This window comes from Schistocerca cancellata, chromosome 2 (genome assembly GCF_023864275.1).
Source record: "Schistocerca cancellata isolate TAMUIC-IGC-003103 chromosome 2, iqSchCanc2.1, whole genome shotgun sequence".
Taxonomy (NCBI): domain Eukaryota; kingdom Metazoa; phylum Arthropoda; class Insecta; order Orthoptera; family Acrididae; genus Schistocerca; species Schistocerca cancellata.
This window is the reverse complement of record NC_064627.1, coordinates 830065792-830089466: the sequence shown is the minus strand read 5'-3', so window position 1 is coordinate 830089466 and position 23675 is coordinate 830065792. Positions and strand designations below refer to the sequence as shown.

The 23675-nt window shown below is 37.7% G+C and overlaps 1 protein-coding gene across 1 annotated transcript in view; it reads right to left on the bottom strand.

Annotated features, from left to right (window-relative positions):
• Positions 1–19574: 19574 nt before the first annotated feature.
• LOC126162721 (low density lipoprotein receptor adapter protein 1-like) overlaps positions 19575–23675 on the bottom strand; it is a 210890-nt gene continuing 206789 nt past the window's right edge. Inside the window, exon 8 of the mRNA XM_049919383.1 lies at positions 19575–21388. Coding sequence (XP_049775340.1) covers positions 21244–21388 — 145 coding nt within the window. The 3' untranslated portion in view covers positions 19575–21243. The remainder of the gene's footprint in view (positions 21389–23675) is intronic.

Below are 23675 nucleotides of genomic sequence, written 5' to 3'. Positions count from 1 at the left end.
AATTTGCATTATATTAATGACTCTATCATAGAAGGAGTGTATTTTCTAACAATGTATTACGAGGTGTGGCTAGAAAAAAACCGGACTAGTACTGGTGAAACAATAAAACGAATGCAATAAGACTGAAAGTCGCGTGGCCTGTCACGTGACTCTCGCTCCGCCTACTGCTCGAGTTTCATCTGCCTCCTGCACTCAGTCTGCCCGTGGCGTCTGTTTTAAGTAGTTGATGTTTTGTCTGTGCGTCGGAAAATGTTGAGTGTACAGAAAGAACAGCGTGTTAACATCAAATTTTGTTTCAAACTAGGAAAATCTGCAAGTGAAACGTTTGTAATGTTACAACAAGTGTACGGCGATGATTGTTAATCGCGAACACAAGTGTTTGAGTGGTTTAAATGATTTAAAGATGGCCGCGAAGACACCAGTGATGACACTCGCACTGGCAAACCATTGTCAGCAAAAACTGATGCAAACATTGAAAAAATCGGTAAACTTGTTCGACAAGATCGCTGCTCTGCTCTGATTGTTAAACGGCGATCTTGTCGAACAAGTTTACCGATTTTTTCAATGTTTGCATCAGTTTTTGCTGACAATGGTCTGCCAGTGCGAGTGTCATCACTGGTGTCTTTGCGGCCATCTTTAAATCGTTTAAACCACTCAAACACTTGTGTTCGCGATAAACAATCATCGCCGTACCCTTGTTGTAACATTACAAACGTTTCACTTGCAGATTTTCCTAGTTTGAAACAAAATTTGATGTTAACACGCTGTTCTTTCTGTAGACTCAACATTTTCCGACGCACAGACAAAACGTCAATTACTTAAAACAGACGCCACGGGCAGACTGAGTGCAGGAGGCAGATGAAACTCGAGCAGTAGGCGGAGCGAGAGTCACGTGACAGGCCACGCGACTTTCAGCCTTATTGCATTCGTTTTATTGTTTCACCAGTACTAGTCCGGTTTTTTTCTAGCCACACCTCGTATGTTACTTGTCAGTTTGACAATCTCTCATCTGCTCTTATTACAACCCTACTAATAATTAATCTTCTTTTATTTTACTTATTTTTCAGTTTACATACATTATCTAAATATTACCTGCACAGATATTTTAAAACCTAACTAATGTTTTTCCTCACTTAAATTCATTGTTAAAGGCATTATTGTCAATATGCTGATTACTGTGATGCATCTAGTTTTAGTGTAAAATGTGTTATTCAACAGATATGACTAATTGAACTTTCTCCTACAGTTCGACTTGGCAGTTTTTGTATGGTCTAGTATATATTTATGGAATCAGTGGCACAACTAATTAGAAAGACTGGCATTCCAAATTTTCAGTAATGTGTTATCAGTTTTTGTGACATTAATTACTTTACAAGGTAATTAACATTAAAGTTCAGTAGTGGTTGCATTTCCAGTTGCAAATTTTTCCTGTGTGCTTATTAGGCTTTGACCTTTGCTGTTATACTTCTGTTGACTTAATTTTTATCCACAAAGTGAAATATTTCACTAATTGACTAAAACATCAATTTAGATTTTTGCATGATTTGCCACAAAATAGGGTATTCCCAGTGTGAATGTATAACATATTTTCACAAGCTTTCCTAATTTCTTAGACTATATTTAATAAAAAATGACTGTTAATACTCATAGTCCATTCTGATTGGCAAAAGCTAACTCTTTTCAAACAATTATGTAATTTCTGAGATCACAATATGTTCACACACTAGTCTTTAAATACTTTCACACCATCTAGAATTTGCAGTCTGGACTCAGATATAGCACTGATAATATCAATGTGCAACTGGCCCATACATGTTCTCCTGTTGAAAGTAAACATGTAACATTTGTGCATAACTTGATCATGAGAGTTATAATTGAGAGAGTAAATGAGCAACACCTATGTCGAAATGTTCTGGAAAGTGTTTAAAGTTGATGTTTGCACTTATATTCTACCTCTATAGTGTTTACAATTTACTGTGTTGACATTCATACAATTATTCGGTATTTGCAAAGTTTGGATTTCACATTTCTGCGCAAAACTTTGGAGTGTCTATAAATGACTAAATGTGTGTGTGTGTGATGACATATTTTTATCAACCAGTGAGTGTGTTAAGCCTTTTGAATTGATGAATGTGTTTAGGATGGTATATTTTGTGTACTTCCTGTTCAGTCATCTCTGTGACTGTCTCAGAACTTCAGTGTTTGCATTGTTTATATAATCTACAACCTCTGTGTTCTGCAAATTGTGTGTATGAAAAGGACTGTATCTTAAGACAGTGATTGTATTTGCCACTGTGGTACTGTGTTGGAGGAGAGTGCTGGTGTGTACTTGCATAGAAGCGATTGATGTGCATCCAAATCTGGTCATCACTGTGATTGTGGTGTTAATAACTGGAAAAACCACAATACATGGAAATCTGCATAGTGTTCAGCATTTGCATAATTTCTAGAAATCAATTTGCAGTTGTTCTACAAGACTTTGATCATTGAGATTTCAAGGGTTCAATGAAGAATGCACATAGGCACCATTGCAAGTGACACATTATGTCAAACTACTTTTGTCCTAAAGACTCCACACTGGTGTATTTTTATATATAAATTGCACCTGAGAATTCCGGTGACTGTCAGAAAATAAATGAAACAAGTGTTATAAACAAAAATCTTTACTTTCTTTCAAAGTAATTGCCATTAGCTACAACACACTTCTGTAAAGTTGTTGGAAACTGCCAGCAAATGCTTCCTGTGGAATTGGTACAAGAATCAAGGTTACATGCAATATCTGTGAAGTATAAGTCTTTCAGGACTGGTTTAAGGTGGGGAAAGACAATTAAGTCTGCTGGCAACAGATCTGCAGTATAAGGGGTATGCTGAACAATCACTTCGCACTGAGTGAGAAAGTTGAGCACACAGCAATTGCAGATATACAATAACACATGACCATGATGTTTCAAGTGATTCCACGAGTAGATAATTATGATAGGACAATGATTTAGATTTACCACAAGATCATTACAAAATGAGTGTAAAGGTTATAAATTCTGTAAATTTATCAGGTAAGCGTTGATGATCCCTAAAGTTCATGAAAAGGTGTCAGACATATGTCCATGATTACTTTATAAAGTCACATTTATAAACAGACATTAAATATCAAATGAACCAACAGCATACTTAAACCAGCTACTTAACATATATTGTACACAGAAAACCCAACAGCAAAAATCAGTTCAACCTCCTGCTTCGTGTAGATTCAGATAAGAGGGTTTTGCAATCATTATTAAAAGAAATTATTTTTTGTATTTTAATTGTTAACTTTACTTAGTTGGGTCTTTTACCAGAGATTTATGTTATTAAGTTTGGAGATCCAGAGTCTGTTCAAGTCATTGTTTATTCACTCCATTTTAAAACTGGTTATTTTATGCTTTTATGGTTGTATTTCCTTAAGGGATGAATCTGATGGCTAGATGCACAAATTGATGGTTTGTGATTAGTTATTCAAGTTTTTGTTACATAACATCATTCTGCCCCCAATTGCTTTCCCCATAGGGACCATCACAAATGCCACTGCCATCGTATGCCCCAGTGGTATGGAGCCTGGTATTTGGTGTCCATCAGCACATTACTGGGCCTAGACACAAGACTCAAAGTTTCTGTGGAATTTATGCTTTTAAAAGCATAAATGTAAGGGAGCAAAATTAGTGAACATAATCTGAATCAGCACGATCCACCTTCGATTAAAAACCCAGTACTCCACTTCCCAATTCCCTTGGTATTATGTAGTGTAACAAGTGGATATCATCAATTACAAGTAGCATTTGAAGGCTGACCAAAGACAGCTTTTTCTATTCTGGGGGATCATTTCCAATATTGTATGACAGGGAGTCGAAAAGTTTCTAGGCTAACAAATAAAGAATGACAGAAATATCATAATTCCAATTTTTTTAAATATAATACCTACGCACACTAATACATTTGCAGGCATGTTCAGATAACGTCTGCAAACCATTCAAATAAAAGGTCTTAAATTTTGAGTTCCAACCTAGTATTCACAGTATTAATCATTGCATCATCATTGTCATATCATTGTCCTTTGGGCTCTTTTATTAGATATGGGAAAAGAAAAAATTCTAAGGGAGCCAAATCTGGAGAATATGGTGGATGACATAACAATTCGAACCTGCAGTCACCCAGAGTTTCCAGTGTTGCGAGGGCTTTGTGTGCCAGTGCATTGTCCTGGTGCAAAAGAACTCGACTCACCAATTTTCCACGCCTTTTTTCTTTACCTCTTCTCTCAAACAGCACAGGAGGGTGCAGCAGTATGATGCATTGATAGTTATGCCCTTCTGCAAGTAATCCACCATAATTACCCCTTCTGAATCCCAGAATACTGATGCCACCATCTTACTGGCTGATTTTTGCACCCAGAATTTTTTTGGGGTAGAGTATGAAGGATGTTTCCATTGTTGTGACTTGTTTTGTCTCAGGATGAAAGTGGTGAACCCATGTCTCGTCTGTTGTCACATACCTTGCAAGAAAGCCATCTTCATCCACTTCAAATTGGTGGAAGATTTCTTCACAACACTGCACACGCTCCCATCTCTGATCTGCAATCGAGTTTTTTGGGACCCACTGAGATGAAACTTTCCGCGTTTCCAAAATATCTACAAAAATGTTGTGAGCATGCCCATGGGAGATTCCAAATGTAGTTTCAATGTGCTGCAATGTTGTTCGACAATCCTGCAAAATCGTATCGTGAATTGCAATCACCGTTTCATCAGTGGCAACGGTGACAGGCCTTCCGCTCCCTGGCACATCTTCAACACTTGTTATTCCATGTTTGAAGTAGGACACCTAGTTTTTCACTGTTGCATAAGATGGAGCACTGTCCTTAAGTGTATTCCTCATGTCCTCCACATTCTTGGATGTCATTCCCTTCAAATGAAGATATTCAATCACAGCACGGTTCTTGATTCTCTCAATATTCACCATTTTGCTTACGCTAGGGTATACAGTGCATCCAAATGGCAAAACTAACGAAGCTGGAGCCATGAAATTTGACTTGTGTACCCACAAAGGGTCAACATAAACTTAGGTGGTGTTGTTTGTGTGAGACATTATGGTAACTGTCTCTGGCTAGAAACTTCTCAACTGCCCCTTGTGAAATGCCACTTGGTCTCAAGAAAGCACCTGCCACCTTTCAGAGATTATTGGATGGTGTGTTTAGGGGAATGAAACCAAAACAGTGTTTGATCTACCTGGATGACATAACAGTGTTTTCAGACGATATGGAAGATCATATACGATGGTTGCAGGAGAAATTGAAAAGACTGAGAACAGCGCGACTATTGCTAAGCATTAATAAATGTCATTTTGCCACAACAGAAACAAATTATGTTGGGAATATAATTAACATGTAATGTGTGACAACAGATCCATGCTTGGTCCCAGCAGTTCAGAATTTTTCACTACCAAAGACAGTTATACAGTTTCAGAGTTTCATTGGTCTCTGTAATTATTATCATTGATTCATAAAGGACATTGCTCAGATTGCCAGGCCTTTGAACCATTTGTTACAGAAAGGAGTAAACTTTGAATGGTCTGCCAAATGTCAGATGACATTTGACACTTTAATGCGAACACTGACATTGGACCCAGTTCTGATGTTCACCAGTTCACTAATGTGAATGATAAATGGGAAAATTTCTATAAACTATTCAATAAAGTGCTAAATGAAACATGTCCTTTAGTGAAAGAAGCAAACAAAACTATTAATCATAAAGCTGACAATTTCCTTCCTGAAATAATTGAACTGGGAGAGAACATGAAGGACTCCTGTATACCCTTTAGAGATAGTAAATCACAGTAATTTTTTTTTTTTACAAAAAACAAACTCCTCATAAAAAATGCAGAGGTCCCTAGACTAACATTAAAACTCAGAGCTATGCCTGTCAAGCAAGCTACTCCAGTTGTGTTAGTAAAACAGCCTGAAAAATAATCTATGAAGGGTTTAGGAAACAGGAATCTCGTGAACACAACTGCATACCTTTAAAAGAATATGATGAAATAATAAATGGCGCAAAAGAAGTATGTGAGAAATTCATACAAAAGTTTAGTACAAATGGCACAAATGAATTACATGACAGGGCACCAAAATTTAATGTTAGAAACACTTGCTGATCTTTTTTCATCCATGACATTACTGAGAGGATTGTTCTAGTAATCATTTAAAAACTTCAATCTAAAAAAATTGCAAATCAATATCAATACCTTCAGAGTGTGGTAAATTACTAGAGAAAATAATATTAAATCAGTTTGAGGCATATTTCATCATACATAATCTATTCAGAAATCTACAACATAGTGTTAGAAAATTAACGTCTACTCTAACAGCAGTAGCAAATTTTATTCATGAAATATGAAACATGCTGAATAAAATCAAACAATGGAAAATCCAGGATGAAATGTAACAATATTATGAAAAGGAAAGTTGCTACTCACCATATAGTGGAGATGCTGAGTCTCAGATGGGTACAACAAAAAGACTGTCACAAACAAAGCTTGCGGCGATTAAGGCCTTTGTCAACAATAGATGACACACACACACACACACACACACACACACACACACACACACAAATGCAACTCACATATACAACTGCAGTCTCAGGCAATCGAAACCACACTGCAAGCAGCAGCACCAGTGCATGATGGGAGAGACGACTGGGTGGTGGTAAGGAGGAGGCTGTGACAGGGAGAGGGAGGGATAGTATGGTGGTGTGGTGGGCAGTGAAGTGCTGCAGGTTAGACGGTGGGCAGGAGAGAGATGGGGAAGGGGGGGGGGAGGAAGTTGTGGAAAAGGAGAGAAGTAAAAAGATTGAGTGTCATGGTGGAATGATGGCTCTGTAGTGCTGAAATGGGAACAGGGAAGGGGCTGGATGGTGAGGACAGTGACTAATGAAGATTGAGGCCAGGATGATTATGGGAATGTAGGATGTACTGTGGGGAAAGTTCCCACCTGCGCAGTTCAGAAAAGCTGGTGTTGATGGGAAGGATACATATGACACAGGCTGTGAAGCAGTCATTGAAATGAAGGCTGTCATGTTTGACAGTGTGTTCAGCAATAAGGTGGTCCTCTTGATTCTTGGAAACAGTGTGTCGGTGGCCATTCATGTGGACAGGCAGCTTGTTGGTTGTCAAGCCCACATAGAATGCAGCACAGTGGTTGCAGCTTAGCTTGTAGATCACATGATGGGTTTCACAGGTAACCCTTCCTTTGATAGGATAGGTGATGTTCATGACTGGACTGGATTAGGTGGTGGTGGGAGGATGTATGGGACAGGTCTTGCATCTAGATCAAGCTGGATAAGGGAGACAAGGTAACAGGCACTTTCCTGGATACGAGTAAAACTTTTGATTTCGTAAATCATACTGTTCTATTGCATAAATTACAAGAAAGTGATATTTCAGAAACAAACATAATTAGGTAGGAATTGATTGTTCAAATAGAATTACTTGATGTTGAAATTAGAGTGTGGTGACACAGTTAACCAGAAAACTAAAAACAGTCACTGAGTGATACTAGTGTGTGATATCTTTCTGTCTGTTCATCTTTGTTCAGTTCTCTTTGTGTGTTGGTAGCAGTTTAATTGTACTTGTGATGTATGTTCTGCAGGAATGCAAAATAAATTGTTTTTGCTCACCTGTATCAATTACATACTGGTTTCATTGTGAATAGTGTTCTCACAAGAGCACAGAATTTCTCAATCAGAAACCATTGTTACACACCATGTTGTAAATAGTGAGGTTATCAGTAACAAATCACCCTCTGAGTTTTGACATCACCTTTCAACATCAGTTATGGAATCTCAAATTTCTCAAGGAACCCTGCAGCAAGTGGGGTTTAATCAAATGCTGTGTATCATTAAAAGTGATGTGATTTCCAAGAACTGTGGTGATGACTCATATGGCTCATTAAATGCACAGCGTTTTACGAAATGACAATATGGGTGTAGTGTCTCAAACTTTTAAAGCTATCACAGCAATAGTTTCAATTAATGCTGTGAGAGGGCAACAGTTCCTGCTAATGGAGCAGATCCATTTTTTCCAACAAGACATGGCCTCTCTCTAGTGAAAAATCAAGGAAACAGAAACCCACAGTACTGATTCACAATTGCTGTGGGAGCAAATGACTGCTGGATCTCTTGCAGAAGTGTCAACAAATGATTGCAGACTCGGTGTTGGTACGATTTATACTTTCAATCACAAAGAAGGATGTGCACCTCCTCTTGCAGTTACCCAAACAAAATGAATGACTGGTTTTAAGCATGACCTTCCACTCCAAGAAAATTTTCCTATCTACTGATGTTTCTACTGATCAGGAAAGATAATTTAACTTGATATTGTGATTTCATACACCACATGCAATGAGTTGGTTGTCTTCAGCACAAAAATGGTGCAACTAAAATATTCAACCATAACAGGATGGTTGAACCATGGCATTCCACTGTGAAATCTTGTTTATTGTGCCACAATACATTGTAGTTTTCAGCTCTACCTCTGGTGCTGCTGGGACTGTACATGGCCATTAAACCAAGCTCTGGGGCCACTGCTGAGGAACTTGTTAATGGCAAAACCTTCCAACTTCCATCTCACTTCGTCACACAACAACAAGAGTGTCCTCCACATGAGCCATCATTCTCCTGCAACAAGTAAAGCTTTGCGTTTTCAGTTTCTGTCCACCACCTGTGTCTCGTCATAGAGACAAAAATATTTTCAACTGTGAACATTTATGCACTTGTTCCCGCATCTACATCTACATCTACATTCATACTCCGCAATCCACCATACAGTGCATGGCGGAGGGTACCTCGTACCACAACTAGCATCTTCTCTCCCTGTTCCACTCCCAAACAGAATGAGGGAAAAATGTCTGCCTATATGCCTCTGTATGAGCCCTAATCTCTCTTATCTTATCTTTGTGGTCTTTCCACGAAATGTAAGTTGGCGGCAGTAAAATTGTACTGCAGTCAGCCTCAAATACTGGTTCTCTAAATTTCCCCAGTAGCGATTCACAAAAAGAACACCTCCTTTCCTCTAGAGACTCCCACCTGAGTTCCTGAAGCATTTCTGTAACAATCGCATGATGATCAAACCTACCAGTAACAAATCTAGCAGCCCACCTCTGAATTGCTTCTATGTCCTCCCTCAATCCAACCCGATAGGAATCCCAAATGCTCGAGCAGTACTCAAGAATAGGTCGTATTAGTGTTTTATAAGTGGTCTCCTTTACAGATGAACCACATCTTCCCAAAATTCTACCAATGAACCGAAGACGACTATCCGCCTTCCCCACAACTGCCATTACATGCTTGTCCCACTTCATATCGCTCTGCAATGTTACGCCCAAATATTTAATCGGCGTGACTGTGTCAAGCGCTGCACTACTAATGGAGTATTCAAACATTCTTTTTCCTATTCATCTGCATTAATTTACATTTATCTATATTTAGAGTTAGCTGCCATTCTTTACACCAATCACAAATCCTGTCCAAGTCATCTTGCATCCTCCTACAGTCACTCGATGACACCTTCTCATACACCACAGCATCATCAGCAAACAACCGCACATTGCTATCCACCCTATCCAAAAGATCATTTATGTAGATAGAAAACAACAGTGGACCTACCACACTTCCCTGGGGCACTCCAGATGATACCCTCACCTCCGATGAACAGTTACCAGCGAGAAAAACGTACTGGGTTCTATTACTTAAGAAGTCTTCGAACCACTTACATACTTGGGAACAAATCCCATATGCTGGTACCTTAGTTAGGAGTCTGCAGTGGGGCACCGACTCAAACACTTTCTGGAAGTTAAGGAATATGGAATCCGTCTGATACCCTTCATCCATGGTTCGCAAGATATCATGTGAAAAAAGGGCGAGTTGCGTTTCGCAGGAGCAATACTTTCTAAAGCCGTGCTGATGCATGGACAGCAACTTCTCTGTCTCGAGGAAATTCATTATATTCGAACTGAGAATATGTTCGAGAATCCTGCATCAAAGCGATGTTAAGTATATTGGTCTGTAATTTTGAGGATCCGTCCTTCTAACCTTGTTATATACAGGCGTCACCTGCGCTTTTTTTCCAGTCACTCGGGACTTTACATTGGGCAAGAGATTCACAATTAATGCAAGCTAAGTAAGGAACCAATGCAGTAGAGTACTTTCTGTAAAGCCAAATTGGAATCCCATCAGGACCTGGCGATTTATTTATTTTCAACCTATTCAGCTGCTTCACAACCCCAGGGACGTCTATCACTATGTCCTCCATACAGGAATCTGTACGAGACTCAAACAGCGGTATGTTTGTATGATCCTCCTGCATTAAAGATTTCTCAAATGCTAAATTTAATGTTACATGTCCACAAGCCACTTGACAGTGTGTGGTGGAGGGTGCTTCTGGCACCACTAGATGTTCCCTGTTCCCTGCTCCACTCGTGAATGCCACATGGGATGAATTATTGTTGATAATTGTTGGTAAGTCTCTGTATTAGCTCTAATTTCTTGAATTTTCTCATCATGGTCATTTTATGAAACATGTGTGGGAGGAAGTAATCTAATGTTCAACTCTTCATGGGATGCACTCACTCAGAATTTAAATGATAAACCTCTCTGTAATATGCAACACCTATCTTGTAGCATCTGCCACAGGAGTTTGTTGAAGATCTCTGTAAAGCTCTCACACTGAATAAATGAATCAGTGATGAAGTCACTGCTCTTCATTGGATTTATGTTACAGATGGATGCTGCCATGGTGCTTTAACAAACCCAATATAAGGGCCTATATCCAATCTTGGGCACAAGGAATACACACTGAAGATCCTACAAAATTGTAAACCCACTACAGTATCTCTAGAGAAGCTTAAATCTGTTTAATTATTACCAGATGATGTTAATGCAAATCAGTATTACAACTCTCACATGATGCCTACACTGGAAGCCATGAGTGATGCAGGGACTGTGCCATCATCTGAGAAGCCTTCAGTGTGGTTGGACACTGCACTAGTTTCACAGAAAGTTGTCTGTTCATATCAGGGCTGACCTGTTATGGGGTGGAGGAGGGGGGGGGGGGGGGGGCAATGGTGGCAGCTGTGTGATGACATAGTTTATCAGAAAACTGAATACAGTCATTGAGTGGGACTAGGGTGTGATATCATTGTTTCTGTTCATCTATGTTCAGTTCTATTTGTTGCCTTACATGTTGAGTTGCTCTCATGTTGTATGTTCTTGCAGGAGTGTGAAATTAATTGCTTTTGTTCACCTATATCAGTTACCTACTTGTTTTATTTGTTGTATTTCCACAAGAGCATAGAAATTCTCAATCCAGAAGTCACTGTTCACAGCTTCAGCACAGAAAAATTAGGTTAGATTGTTAGCTTTCCTCTTGTTGGATGAGAAAATGTACATGGGCAAGTAGGTGGTGAAGTCAAACTGTGGAATTTCATGTTGCACTGCATTATGAAGCATGAAACAAAGAATCTGGCATGTCAAATTTTTGTTTTGTGGGCAGGAATGTTGCCAATGACATGCAGCATTAGTTTTACGTCACAGAGATGCCATATTGTATGGAGTTAAACTCCATATTTGATGTTCTTTTTCTATTACAGAGTATGTGGTATGAATACAAGCTTTGTCAAAACATCAGCTCAATGAAAATCTCTCAAAACACATTGTTTTAGGTATGATTTGTTGTGATAAAATGACAGGAAATTACATATTGGTAATTAGGGACTTCTTGCAGTTGATGTTTTCTGTGTTATAACAAATGCTATGAAAGCATACCATTTCAGTGGTATGACATAATGGTAATTTATCAAAACTAGATGTTTTTGTCTTCATGGAGTTACCACAATTGTTTCTTATCAAAACAGTGTCAAAATTCAGTCTTCAGATCACTTTCCTTTATTTCCATATGAGTGGTTCCGAGCCAGCTGCTTATCTTCAGGTTTATTACAAAAACTTATTTTATAATTACAATTGGTGCAAATTACAAATGGTTTAAAACTTAAGTTTAGAAAGCTTAAAGATTCTTAAAAAATACTTATAATACAAATTTGTGCAGCATGCCATTTGTTACAATTACAGAGTAATATGTTGATTCTGGAACTGAAAGTTCACTGACATAACTAGCCATACACTATCATGCTGCAGCTTTATGATTTCTTTTAAAGAAACCTGATTGGTGCAACACCTATAGTGCTGAAAAGTGCGCTCTCTTTCTAGAGAGTGTACTTGTGCAATTTATAGTAAATGCTCCTAACTATGCCATAAAATGCTGATGTGGATTTTAATAGCATTAAAATATTTTAAAAGAATTTTATAAAAAACTTATCAAAAACATTTTTTAATTATTTTATAGGAATCCTGACTGGTGCAAAGTTTGTAGAAACGGTAAGACCCTGTGCGAACTGATATAATACATAAAAGATATTCCTAAATGTAACAAATAAAACATTAATGAGACCATTATTATTATTAAAAATTTTAAAAGAGCTCTAAAATATTCCAGAAATAGCTTCTTCCATTTGGCAATTGATCCTAGGGCCAGTAGTGTTCAAAAGTGTACTGTATGGACTGAAATAATTCACACATTAACAAGTTCCTAAGTATAACTTATTTTTTAAAAAATCAGGGCTTTTATATCATTAAACTTTAAAAGAAACATAGAAAATTACAAAGCTCTCTTCTCTTCCTCTTATTTGGTGGTCATAAAGTTACTACTGTGCAAGGGTGAAGGTTGTGTCAAGCTGAAGTTTCCTCTGCTGTGTCCAATTCGCTGCCACCAGTGTGCTGAAGGTTGTCACAGCTGATGTTTGGTAGAGTGTTCCACATCATCCCAAAGCAAGGCTGTAACAGGCCTTTGAAAATTTCGTAATAGTTACTATGCATGAAGTTCTTCTGCTCATTAAGTGGTTTCTCTTTATCATTCAATTGTTGGGCATGAATTTCTAGTTCTCCAGGACATTCAAAGAAAATGTTTCATAGCTCTGTTTAGCACTTCCATTTGCTAGTTTATTGTTTGCTATCTGTCACATGGTGTGTTTCTTGTATTGGATTATGAAATTTTGTCCAAATTCAAGCTTCTTGCATCTTGGAAGAAGGGAGGTCATTGGTTCCATTATCCATATGTCAGTGCTGCTTGACAAACCCACTGAGAATTCCATGATGTCACCTATGGTGTGGTGTGGCCAGAGTTACTTGTTCGGTAGGGGTCTGACGGCATCAATATTTAGTGGCAGCAGTAATGGCAGCCTGGGAGAAAGGACCATTCCATTGGTGTCCTGGAGTGGTGCATATGAGAATCCTAATGTGACAGCATTGAGTTGGCAGTCATTTAGAACTACAACCTGATGGAGGTCGTGCTGTGTCTCAGATAGTGGGTGTCATCTGAGATGGAGTTGTTTTTAATAACAGCACTAGTAAAAGCCAACTCTGTTGATGGTGAACATACGTTGGCACTCTGTCTCTCTGATGCTTGCAGGGGACCATCAGGTTATCAGTCACAGTTGCAGACCCACGCGGGAGTGCTGCAAGCATACCAAAATTTAGGCTGATTCTCATCATATATCATTGGCTACATCAGATGGAAGAGGGTCTGAGATGACTGATAATGCAGCAGTCCTACTGGGGTCTTTTCACTTACTAGGTTGATTCTATGGGACTTCAAAAAAGACAGAGCATATTCTGTGAGTGTGAATGAGAGCACTTGTTTCATTTTACTTTGAAAGTTGGCACACTATGCTCAGGTTCCTATTTAACTGAGAGCAGATTGGGCTCTCAATAAATACATAATACCACTTTTTATACAGAAATCGATATGCTACTATTGGGATAAACTGAGGGCAGTTATCAGAGGTTATTGTGTTTGGGAGGTCCTCTGCAACAAAAATTTGCCCCAAGGCCCAGATGACTGTTCCAATGTGGAGTTTTGGAGCTGTTAAATGTGTGGAAAGTTGTAGGATGTCATCTGTAAGAGTCACATAAAAATGAGAAATGGACAGGAAAAATGAAAGTGGGCATGGTTCACTGGGCCTGCTGGAGTTGGCCATGATGAAGGGACATGTGAGGCAGTTGACTGTTGGTAAATGTTGTCTTGCCCTAGTGACACAGTGTCCCAGTCAGCATACCAACCAACAGCTGTGGTGCTGGGCCAAGTTCTACTAGCAGCTCAACCTTTTCTGTATGAATCATTTATGTTTTGATGGATAGTTCTAATTTAGAGTTCTTATAAAGCCAAGGAATAACCAAAAATACAGTATTTGTTTTATCATCAGCTGTTTAAGTTATAACTTTATTTATTCTTATTCTGTCTCTTGGAAGAATTTACCACAAAAGTCACCAAGTGAAAATGTTGGAAATCAGTGGGATAAGGTAGCCATTGTTTTTGTCAGAAGGATTCCTCTTACAATTAGGCACGCATGCTGACTCTTATGAGCTGTTCTTCTGATAAGCCTCAAATGAAATGAAGCTATTAGAAATTATATTGTCCAACAGTTTCCTTAAAAATAGCTTCCACAGTCGAAAAACTTCTTTATTGGGAGTCATATTGGTTGTTCCGGATGGAATCTGAATGATATCAACAGTCTTTTCTTCGCCCTCTTGAAAGACACAGGTATTGTTTTGTCCAGGCCAAGAGTCCATCAAAAGCAATGAATTAATTGCTGCAATTGGTTAGCAACTGTTTTGAATGAAATGTTAAAAAAATTATTCTTTCCTATTTTTCTAGATTTTGATAGGTTGATTATAAGATTTTTGCTGCTAATAGTTCTTATTAAAACTTTTGGTCATAATATGCCTTAAGGTCCCTGAAGACAGGTATAAAGCTGTGGAAACAATAATCCACTCATACTTACCAATGTTGTTCTGATATATGAATGTATCATAGAATTAATTAGTTGCACAACAGACTCTGTCTTTTTTCATCTCAAAATGATAAACTGCAGTCTGCTTGCCGTTCTTTCATGAAACATGACTGATTGGTGTTAGACCTATGAATTAATGGCATCTCCACTCCACTGTTACTTGAAGTAAAGTTCATTGTTTGTGAGTTCCTATACTGTATGATTTCTTGACTCTGCTTAACCAGGTTGAGGAAGACTTGAAATTAGCAGTGTTCATCTCAATTGCAGTGCAGATGGTCCAGTCACGTAGATTTCCATTGGCAAACATGCATTACCTCTCACAAACTGCTCTACACGATTCATATCTCAAGAAAACTTCTTTAAAGATCTGTTGTCCATAGTATTTATTCAAGTTTAGGGTCTTAGATTGGCCGTTAATTGGGTGTAACATACCTCTTGGCTGATGCATCTCAATAAATTTTGCTGTGGGTGTAACTGACTCCAGCAACAGTGCTGGTGGATTGCTGGAAGGAGCATGTTCCATGGTGAAGAAAGAGGGTTTTGAGCACCATGCTGAATGAAAGGCTATGATTGGACAGCATGGGAGATTGGCGAGCACACCACGAGGTGGTGCAGAAGACTCTGATGCTGGCAGTGGCTCTGTGTCTGGTAGTCATGGGAGTGAATGAGCACTGCCGACCAGATTAGACACATGGTTTTGATGAGAAGCAGTATGTGGACATTCTGTGAGGTGCTAGGCATTCAGGAGAAGTTTTGGATGGTTGTTTCTACGGTTAGCTGGACTTTTAACTCTGGCAGACTGTGTTGGTGTTGCAGCTCATTAGACTGTTATATAGGGCCTTTGCTGTACTCAGTGGATTTTGAATTTACATTCTTCTGGATATTTTGAAGCTTTAATTGATAATGCTAATCTCACGTTATGCCCTGTTCAAGTCGTTGTTTGTACACATTTCTTTGCTATTGTTGAAATTGTGAAAGAGGTTATTTTGGATTGATTGACATATTTTGCCACTGAGAATGACATTTCAAAAGAACAACTTTGGATTTCTGTGTCTTGTCCATTGTTGCAACTGCTAATTAGGTGCACATGTTGAAGTGTATGTTATTTAAGTTAACAATATTTGAGAAGGAAAGCTGCTACTCACCATAGAGCGGAGATGCTGAGTCGCGATAGGCACAACAAAATTAACTTATTTCACTTTTCTGTTTGTTGTAGAAGCCTGTTAACAGTCTGTGCACTAATTGTGCATTCTTGCATGGGACTATTTTGTAATTGCAAGTGGCCTGTGGCACATTTGCCCACTCTTGACCAACTGATGGGGTGTGTTATTTGATGTACAAGGAGTTGAATGAAATTGTTCTCTTTTAAAATATAACTGTAGATTAATACTTCACTTTTAATTGTATCCTTCTGTTTAACATTAATGTTATTTCTGCTGGGACTTGGTCCTATCTGTTCTAGTTTTGAAATAATAACACATTTACTCATTAATTGAGTTGAAGTTTTATGAATGTGTATCTTTTGAGTACCAAGGAGTGAAAACTTTTACTGTAATAAAGTTTGAGTCAATAAATCTGAGATTTTGAGTGAATGTTCAGCAGCTTTCCACTACAGGAACCTTGTTTCCTAGCCAACCCACTCAATTGGTGTAAAATCTTAATAGAGAGTGGTTTCAGTCAATTTTTCAGATAGTTTTTCTTTCACAGTTTTGTTAGTTTAATTTTGATGCATATTTATTGCTTCATGTAAGTCTTTCTTTCATTTACGCAGTTCTTGTTGAGATGTTATGGATCAATACTGCATTTGCGCACTGCTTAGCATTAAGAATTAAATTCAGTGACATTAATTCAGTTTTATCCCCATTGTTAATACTTACCATACCACATAAGCAACTGATAATTGCTATGGATATTAAATGTGTTTGAATTTGAGGGAACAATAACTGTGGACAATTGTTTTAGAGAAACTGTCAACAAAAACTAAAATGGTTCAAATGGCTCTGAGCACTATGGGACTTAACATCTGTGGTCATCAGTCCCCTAGAACTTAGAACTACTTAAACCTAACTAACCTAAGGACATCACACACATCCATGCCCAAGGCAGGATTTGAACCTGTGACCGTAGCAGTCCCACGGTTCCGGACTGCGCGCCTAGAACCGCTAGACCACTGCGGCTGGCAACAAAAACTAAAATTCGCTTCACAATTAAGATCGTGCTGAGTCGCATTAATTGTCTACCAAAGTGCCATCAGCCAAGATTATGTGCATGTTGCACATGGATATCCTGCTACAGGTCCAGTAGGAGTGTACAATTCTCCAGCCATCTGGCAAGCTACAAATTTGGCAGTTTTCAACATTCTTTTCTTTTAAAAAAGCATTTCATATTAGCAGCTAAAATTTTGACAGGATCTTTTTTTCACTGTATTCTTCCCACATAAACAAAATTGTGGCATGCTTCAACATTTCTGATTGGATCACTCACTTGTAAGTTAGTTTTTGTAAAAAGTTAATTAAATGTAACACTGGAGAGACATAAAAGAAACCCTGAAGAACTGCAGGTATCAAAATTTTGTTCACAGTGGGAAAAACCTTGTATAAAATAGCCAGAACAAGTAATGACCCCAAAATCAATATGTATTACTGTTACACGAGAGAGGCAGAGACGAAAGACATAGAAGATGATATTATTTCTGTTAAAGAGAATGGGAGCATTGTAAAGGCAGTTCATGGTGTAGCAGATATTTTTAATAATTACTTTTCTCAAAAAAAGATGAGATAACTGATGTGAATAGTTAAGATGAGAAAGTAAAAAAGTACACATAAGAAGCAATACAGGTGCCATTTAGTAAATTAGAGACTAATCTCATATCGCCATCTGATATAAGGATTATCATCATGACTAAATAATAAATGTTTATACGGGCCGGGTAAGATCTCCGATAAGACATTAAAAACTTGCGACCTTGTTTTATGTAAAGTTTTTAGTCACTAATGTGACACATCATTAACACTGCATATTTTTCCAGACAGACTGAAATATCCCATTGTTAGGTTTGTCTGCAAAAAGGGTGACACCATAGACATCAATAAATACTGCCCAACATCACTCTTTAGAGGAATTTCTAAGGTTTTTGAGAAGATGACATTACTCACCTTTGTAGCAATGGGACACTTAGCCAATCACACTTTGTCTTTCAAAAGGGCCATTCCACTGAGCCATTCATTTATACATTTAATGAGCACATAATAAAATCTTTAATTGATAATATATTGCCAATCGGAATCTTCTGTGACTTACTGAAGGTATTTGATTGTGTCAGTCACAATATTCTATTAGGGCAGCTCATTCTTTGTGGGATTTATAGTACAGTAAATGCCTGGCTTAGTACTTATTTAAGAAAAAAAAAATGCAGAAAGCTACCCTAGGCTGTCTGAGTAATACAAAAAGGAACACCACATCACCTGTATGTGGAAAAATTGCAATAGGAATCCCACAGGGTTCAGTCATTTGCCCACTACTGTTCTTGCTTTATGTTAAGATTCCACCATTTGATTTGAATCAGAAGGCAGAATTAGCCCTGTTCGTAAATGATTTGAGCATTGTTGTAGAGGTAAGCAAAGAAGCATCAACAGAGAAAATAGTAAGTAATGTTTTCATGAAAGTGCTAAATAATTTTCCATAAATGGCCTAGCTTTAAACTTTGAAAAAACACAGTTCATCCAGTTTTGTATGTCAAAAACATCCTACCTCCTATTAACCTAGCAGACCAACTAAAAATAATAAACAGGGTAAAAGTTTGTAAATTCCTATGTGTGCCTACTGATGAAAACTTAAACTGGAAAAACCATGTAGTAGACCTGCTGAAATGTTTAGAATCTGCTATTTTTATCATAAGAATAATTGCCAATTTCAGGTATATATAGTGAGAATAACTGACAATTTCAGGGTATAGGGCTCAGTAAGTTAACATATTATGCATATTTCCTTTTGTTGATGTCTCATGAGACAATATTCTGAGGTAACTCCTGCCTTAGGCAAAAAGTATTCAATGCACAAATGAAAGAAATTGGAATTATCTGTGGCGTTCACACACATACATGTTGCAGGTATCTCTTTAAGCAGCAGGGACTATTAACCACAACCTCACAGTACATTTATTCAATTATGAAATTTGCTGTCAGCAATCCATCTAAGTTTGAGAGCAACAGAGTTATACATAACTACAACACTAGAAGGAAAAAGATCAGCATTACTCTTTAACGATTCTAACTCTGGCACAGAAAGGGGTGAAATGGAGTTATAAAACTCTTTGACAACCTACCCATGGAAATAAAATGTCTGACAGATAGCAGAAGTGTTTTGCAATTTTATACCACAGAAGAAGTCTCGAGTAGAGATAATTAGTATCTTAGAACGAAACCTCTAAATGGCCTGCATGTAGCCACGTAGGCCTAAATAATGCTTTTATATATTTCTATGTCTCTTAATTATAAAAAGTGTTTTATGTTTGTTCTGTGGACACATTCCACATTATAACATTTAATGTGAATTTTGTCTATGATGCAAGTATCCAGCTGGCTAACTAATTAACTTCAACAATATAAACAATTAATGTGCATATAATGAATAAATTATTTATTTGTGTATAAGACATATTGTATACATAATAAAAATTTTCTATTTTTATTTACAGTAAGTGAAAGTAGAAGTAGTACAAACAAGTACATCTTGTTTCAAAACTTTTTTTTGTCATAGCTACTCTTTAGACATGTACTTCATAAGTTTATACTAAAAATACCATGTAAACAACACAGAATCATCTTTCAGATGATGAGTATGAAATATGCCCATTTAAAGAGCCATGCATATAAGTTTAAGAAATTTGCATGTGAGCTACATGATGCTGCACAAATAATTTTAAAATATGAAACACATTACAACAAAGCCTACAAAAAATATAGTGTACTGTCTCTTTTGTGAAAGGCAGAGCAATTGGTGTTTCATAATTACATTATTATATCACAAATAGTGCTTTCTATTTATTCGAGAGCTTCCAACTGTATTCATCATTATTGTGACACGTCCTGGACACATGAATAATATATTATTATGACATAAAATGAATGCCATAAATAGTATTAAACATTATAACCTTTTGCACTTTTCAGATGCCTGAGTAAAATTGGAAATAATAACAAAATTCATGTGATTATGAATAGTGAAATTGCTATTACATAAAATTAACAGGTATATAACTGTAATTAATTATTACCTCATTCATACATCAATGTATAGTAATAAAATCAGGAATTTTACGTGTAAAAAAACTAGGTAACTGTGTGTTGAAAAGGTTAAGAAATATAAGATATAGGTTTTGAATGTATCGGTTTATGAGGTAATATTCTATTATTTGACTGGTATCTTCTCACTTAAGTATTGACTGTCATGACAATTTATAGTGTTCCAAGTACAAACAGTTCAATTTTATTTCATTCTACCAGTTGCTAGATTACACAATATACTGAAATAAAATAATTTTTAAGGATTATAAAATCTCAGTATGAGAAAATTGCTATTTGGAGTATTTTGAAGTAACAGCAGTAGTGAAAGCAGTAGAGAGCATAGGACAAAGAATTCTCAGTTCACATAAGCAACTTTGCAATAGCTTCAACAGTATCTTGCAGTTCCTTACACATGTAACATGGTAACTATGGTGGGAAACAAGAGAGCTTGATAGCTTAGCAGTAATAAGCGTTCTCTTCCTGAAAGTATTCTAAAAAGAAACTTTCTACTTATCTGAAAGGATGCTACTTTTCTGATGATTACCTGCTTGTGGTGTTCATTGGTAAATCCAGTACAAAATTAATTTCAGTGTAATAAAGCAATATAAATTATCTACCAGTCTCTGTGTGCATGGCACACGGTTTGCACAAAAACGTCAGTATATTAACATGTCCAGAAATTCACCTGAACAGACAAAATATGGTATTACATTTAACTTCATTTCACATCAAATTGTCTTTCTCATGGACAGCTGAAACAGCAACTTGTAAAACTGTTCTTGATATGCTTCACTTTTAAGCAAGCAGGAACTACTCTGCCTTCTTCTACATTACAATGACAGATCTACAATTGTATAACTGTCATGGTATCATTGCACTTTGATTCAAAAGCTGTAAAAATCACTACAATAATCTGAGATTTCTTGAGAGAAACGGCAGTCTCTTGGTTAGAAAACTTCACAGAAGTGTTTTTTTACTTCTGAGATTTGAGTGTCTACATCACTGGTACACCTTTTATTGTGGGGTAAAATTATGTTGCTAAGAGCAAAGAAGGTTGACTGAATGCGTCTCTCCCCAGCAGTTGTTACTGCTGCTGTTGTGGCTGTTGTTCTGCAAAAACTGCATATGGTGCTTTGGTGAATTTGATGAGTTCATGGTGTTTTCTGAATTTGACTCGGGAAACCTGTAAAAAAGTTTAAAGAAATGTAAGTTTTGGAATGATTTATTTGTTTTGTCAATTAATAAATTAATCACATCACTTCCAATATAAGATTGGAATGAGAAATTGCATTTCTTGCACCAATAAGAAATAATACAGCATAAATGCCTACATACTTTAAAGGGGAACACAATGATATGAAAACTATTTGTACAAAACTGTAAATTCATAAAAAGGAATGAAATGAGTTGCAAAGTAGATAATTCAAAATAGCAATTATACATGATAGTTTAAATGAATGTTTAAGATAGGAAGAAATAAATTCCACTCCAAATCTCAGGAAAAAAATAAAGATGCTCTCAAACAATTAAAGCTGAAGGAAGTGTGCATAAATAATTTATCAGGTCGACTGGTGTGGACCTGCTGGCCTAGTAAAAACGTGCATGATTAACAATTCGTAGCCTACTGTTAAACTTCCTTCCATGGAATAGGCATAAGTGATTTCTTCAGATTCCATGTTACAAGTCAGGTATCTTGCATTGAGGTTTTTACTCTAGTTGGGCTGCCTCAAATGAGACACAATAAAGTCCCAGAAAATGGAAAATCAGGGGCAGACACGTTATTCTAAGCACCAATCCTTCTTTGAATGAGTTTCAAAGTAATTTCGTATCAACCAGAATGTAGTAGGAGCACAGAGAAGTTTGTAGTAAATAATCTTGGAACCAAGTGTATACTAAATGACATACAAAATACCTTCAGTTAATCTCTTAAAACAGGCTATTAACATTCCAAGTTGTTATGCAGACATTTTAACGTGAGATATAGGTGGAAGGTGTTGAACTATGTATGCAAAAGATTGTGGTAGAGGTCAGGCCTGAGCTCCTCATTTATGATACAGCCAAATTTAGCAAGCAGTTATGAGGTAGTTGTTACCAAATTTTTAAGTACTCTATTTTGCTATATGTTGTTTGTTGCTTGTTATTTGCTTTTCTCAGTTTCATTTGAGTAAGAGACTAATCCTGGTCCATCACAAGGCTTGAGTATGATTTTCACAGCACCAGAAGGGATTGGCAATCCCTGTGACCGTGTGCCAGTTATGCTTTTGCAAAAGCATTGAATACAGGTGTAGGCTGCCAGCTTTGTAAGAGGGAGGCGGGTTGTGTTCCCAAGCATGACTTGTCTCACCTTGAGTGCTCTCAGTTCTCATTCATTAATGCTCGTGGCTGACTGTCATGTTACAGTGTCTGCACTACAAGATTTTGGGTGTATAGTGTAGTACAAGGAGGAGAAGGAAGGATGAAGAGAGAAAAAATAAGAGAGAGAGAAAAGAAGTACGAAAAATTCTTCACACTATTAACTTATGAGAAGGCACAGCAGGTGTAAAACAAAGCAGAAGGCTGTAGGTAAGGAGATTCTGAATGACACATATGACAGGGATATGGCAGCAGGAGAGGGGAAGAAAACCAATGTGCACTCCGTGTGCATACCGGGGGAAGTCATTCCAGATGTGGAAAGGGTCCTTCCAGATGACATGAAGGGTACAGGGTGCACCCATCTGCAGGTGGTCACTCATGTCAGCACCAATGATGTGTGTCGCTATGGATCGGAGGAAATCCTCTCTGGCTTCCGGCGGCTATCTGGTTTGGTGAAGACTGCCAGTCTCGCTAGCAGGATGAAAGCAGAGCTCACCATCTGCAGCATCATTGACAGGACTGACTGTGGACCTTTGGTACAGAGCCAAGTGGAGGGTCTGAGTCAGAGGCTGAGACGGTTCTGCGACCGTGTGGGCTGCAGATTCCTCGACTTGCGCCATAGGGTGGTGGGGTTTCGGGTTCCGCTGGATAGGTCAGGAGTCCACTACACACAGCAAGCAGCTACACGGGTAGCAGGTGTTGTGTGGCATGGACTGGGCGGTTTTTTAGGTTAGATGGCCTCGGGCAAGTAAAGAAAGGGCAACAGCCTCAAACGGTGTGGGGCAAAGTCAGGACATGCGGGGACCAAGCAGCAATCGGTATTGTAATTGTAAACTGTCGGAGCTGCATTGGTAAAGTACCAGAACTTCAAGCACTGATAGAAAGCACTGAAACTGAAATCATTATAGGTACAGAAAGCTGGCTGAAGCCAGAGATAAATTCTGCCAAAATTTTTACAAAGGCACAGACGGTGTTTAGAAAGGATAGAGTGCATGCAACCGGTGGTGGCGTGTTTGTCGCTGTTAGTAGTAGTTTATCCTGTAGTGAAGTAGAAGTGGATAGTTCCTGTGAATTATTATGGGTGGAGGTTACACTCAACAACCGAGCTAGGTTAATAA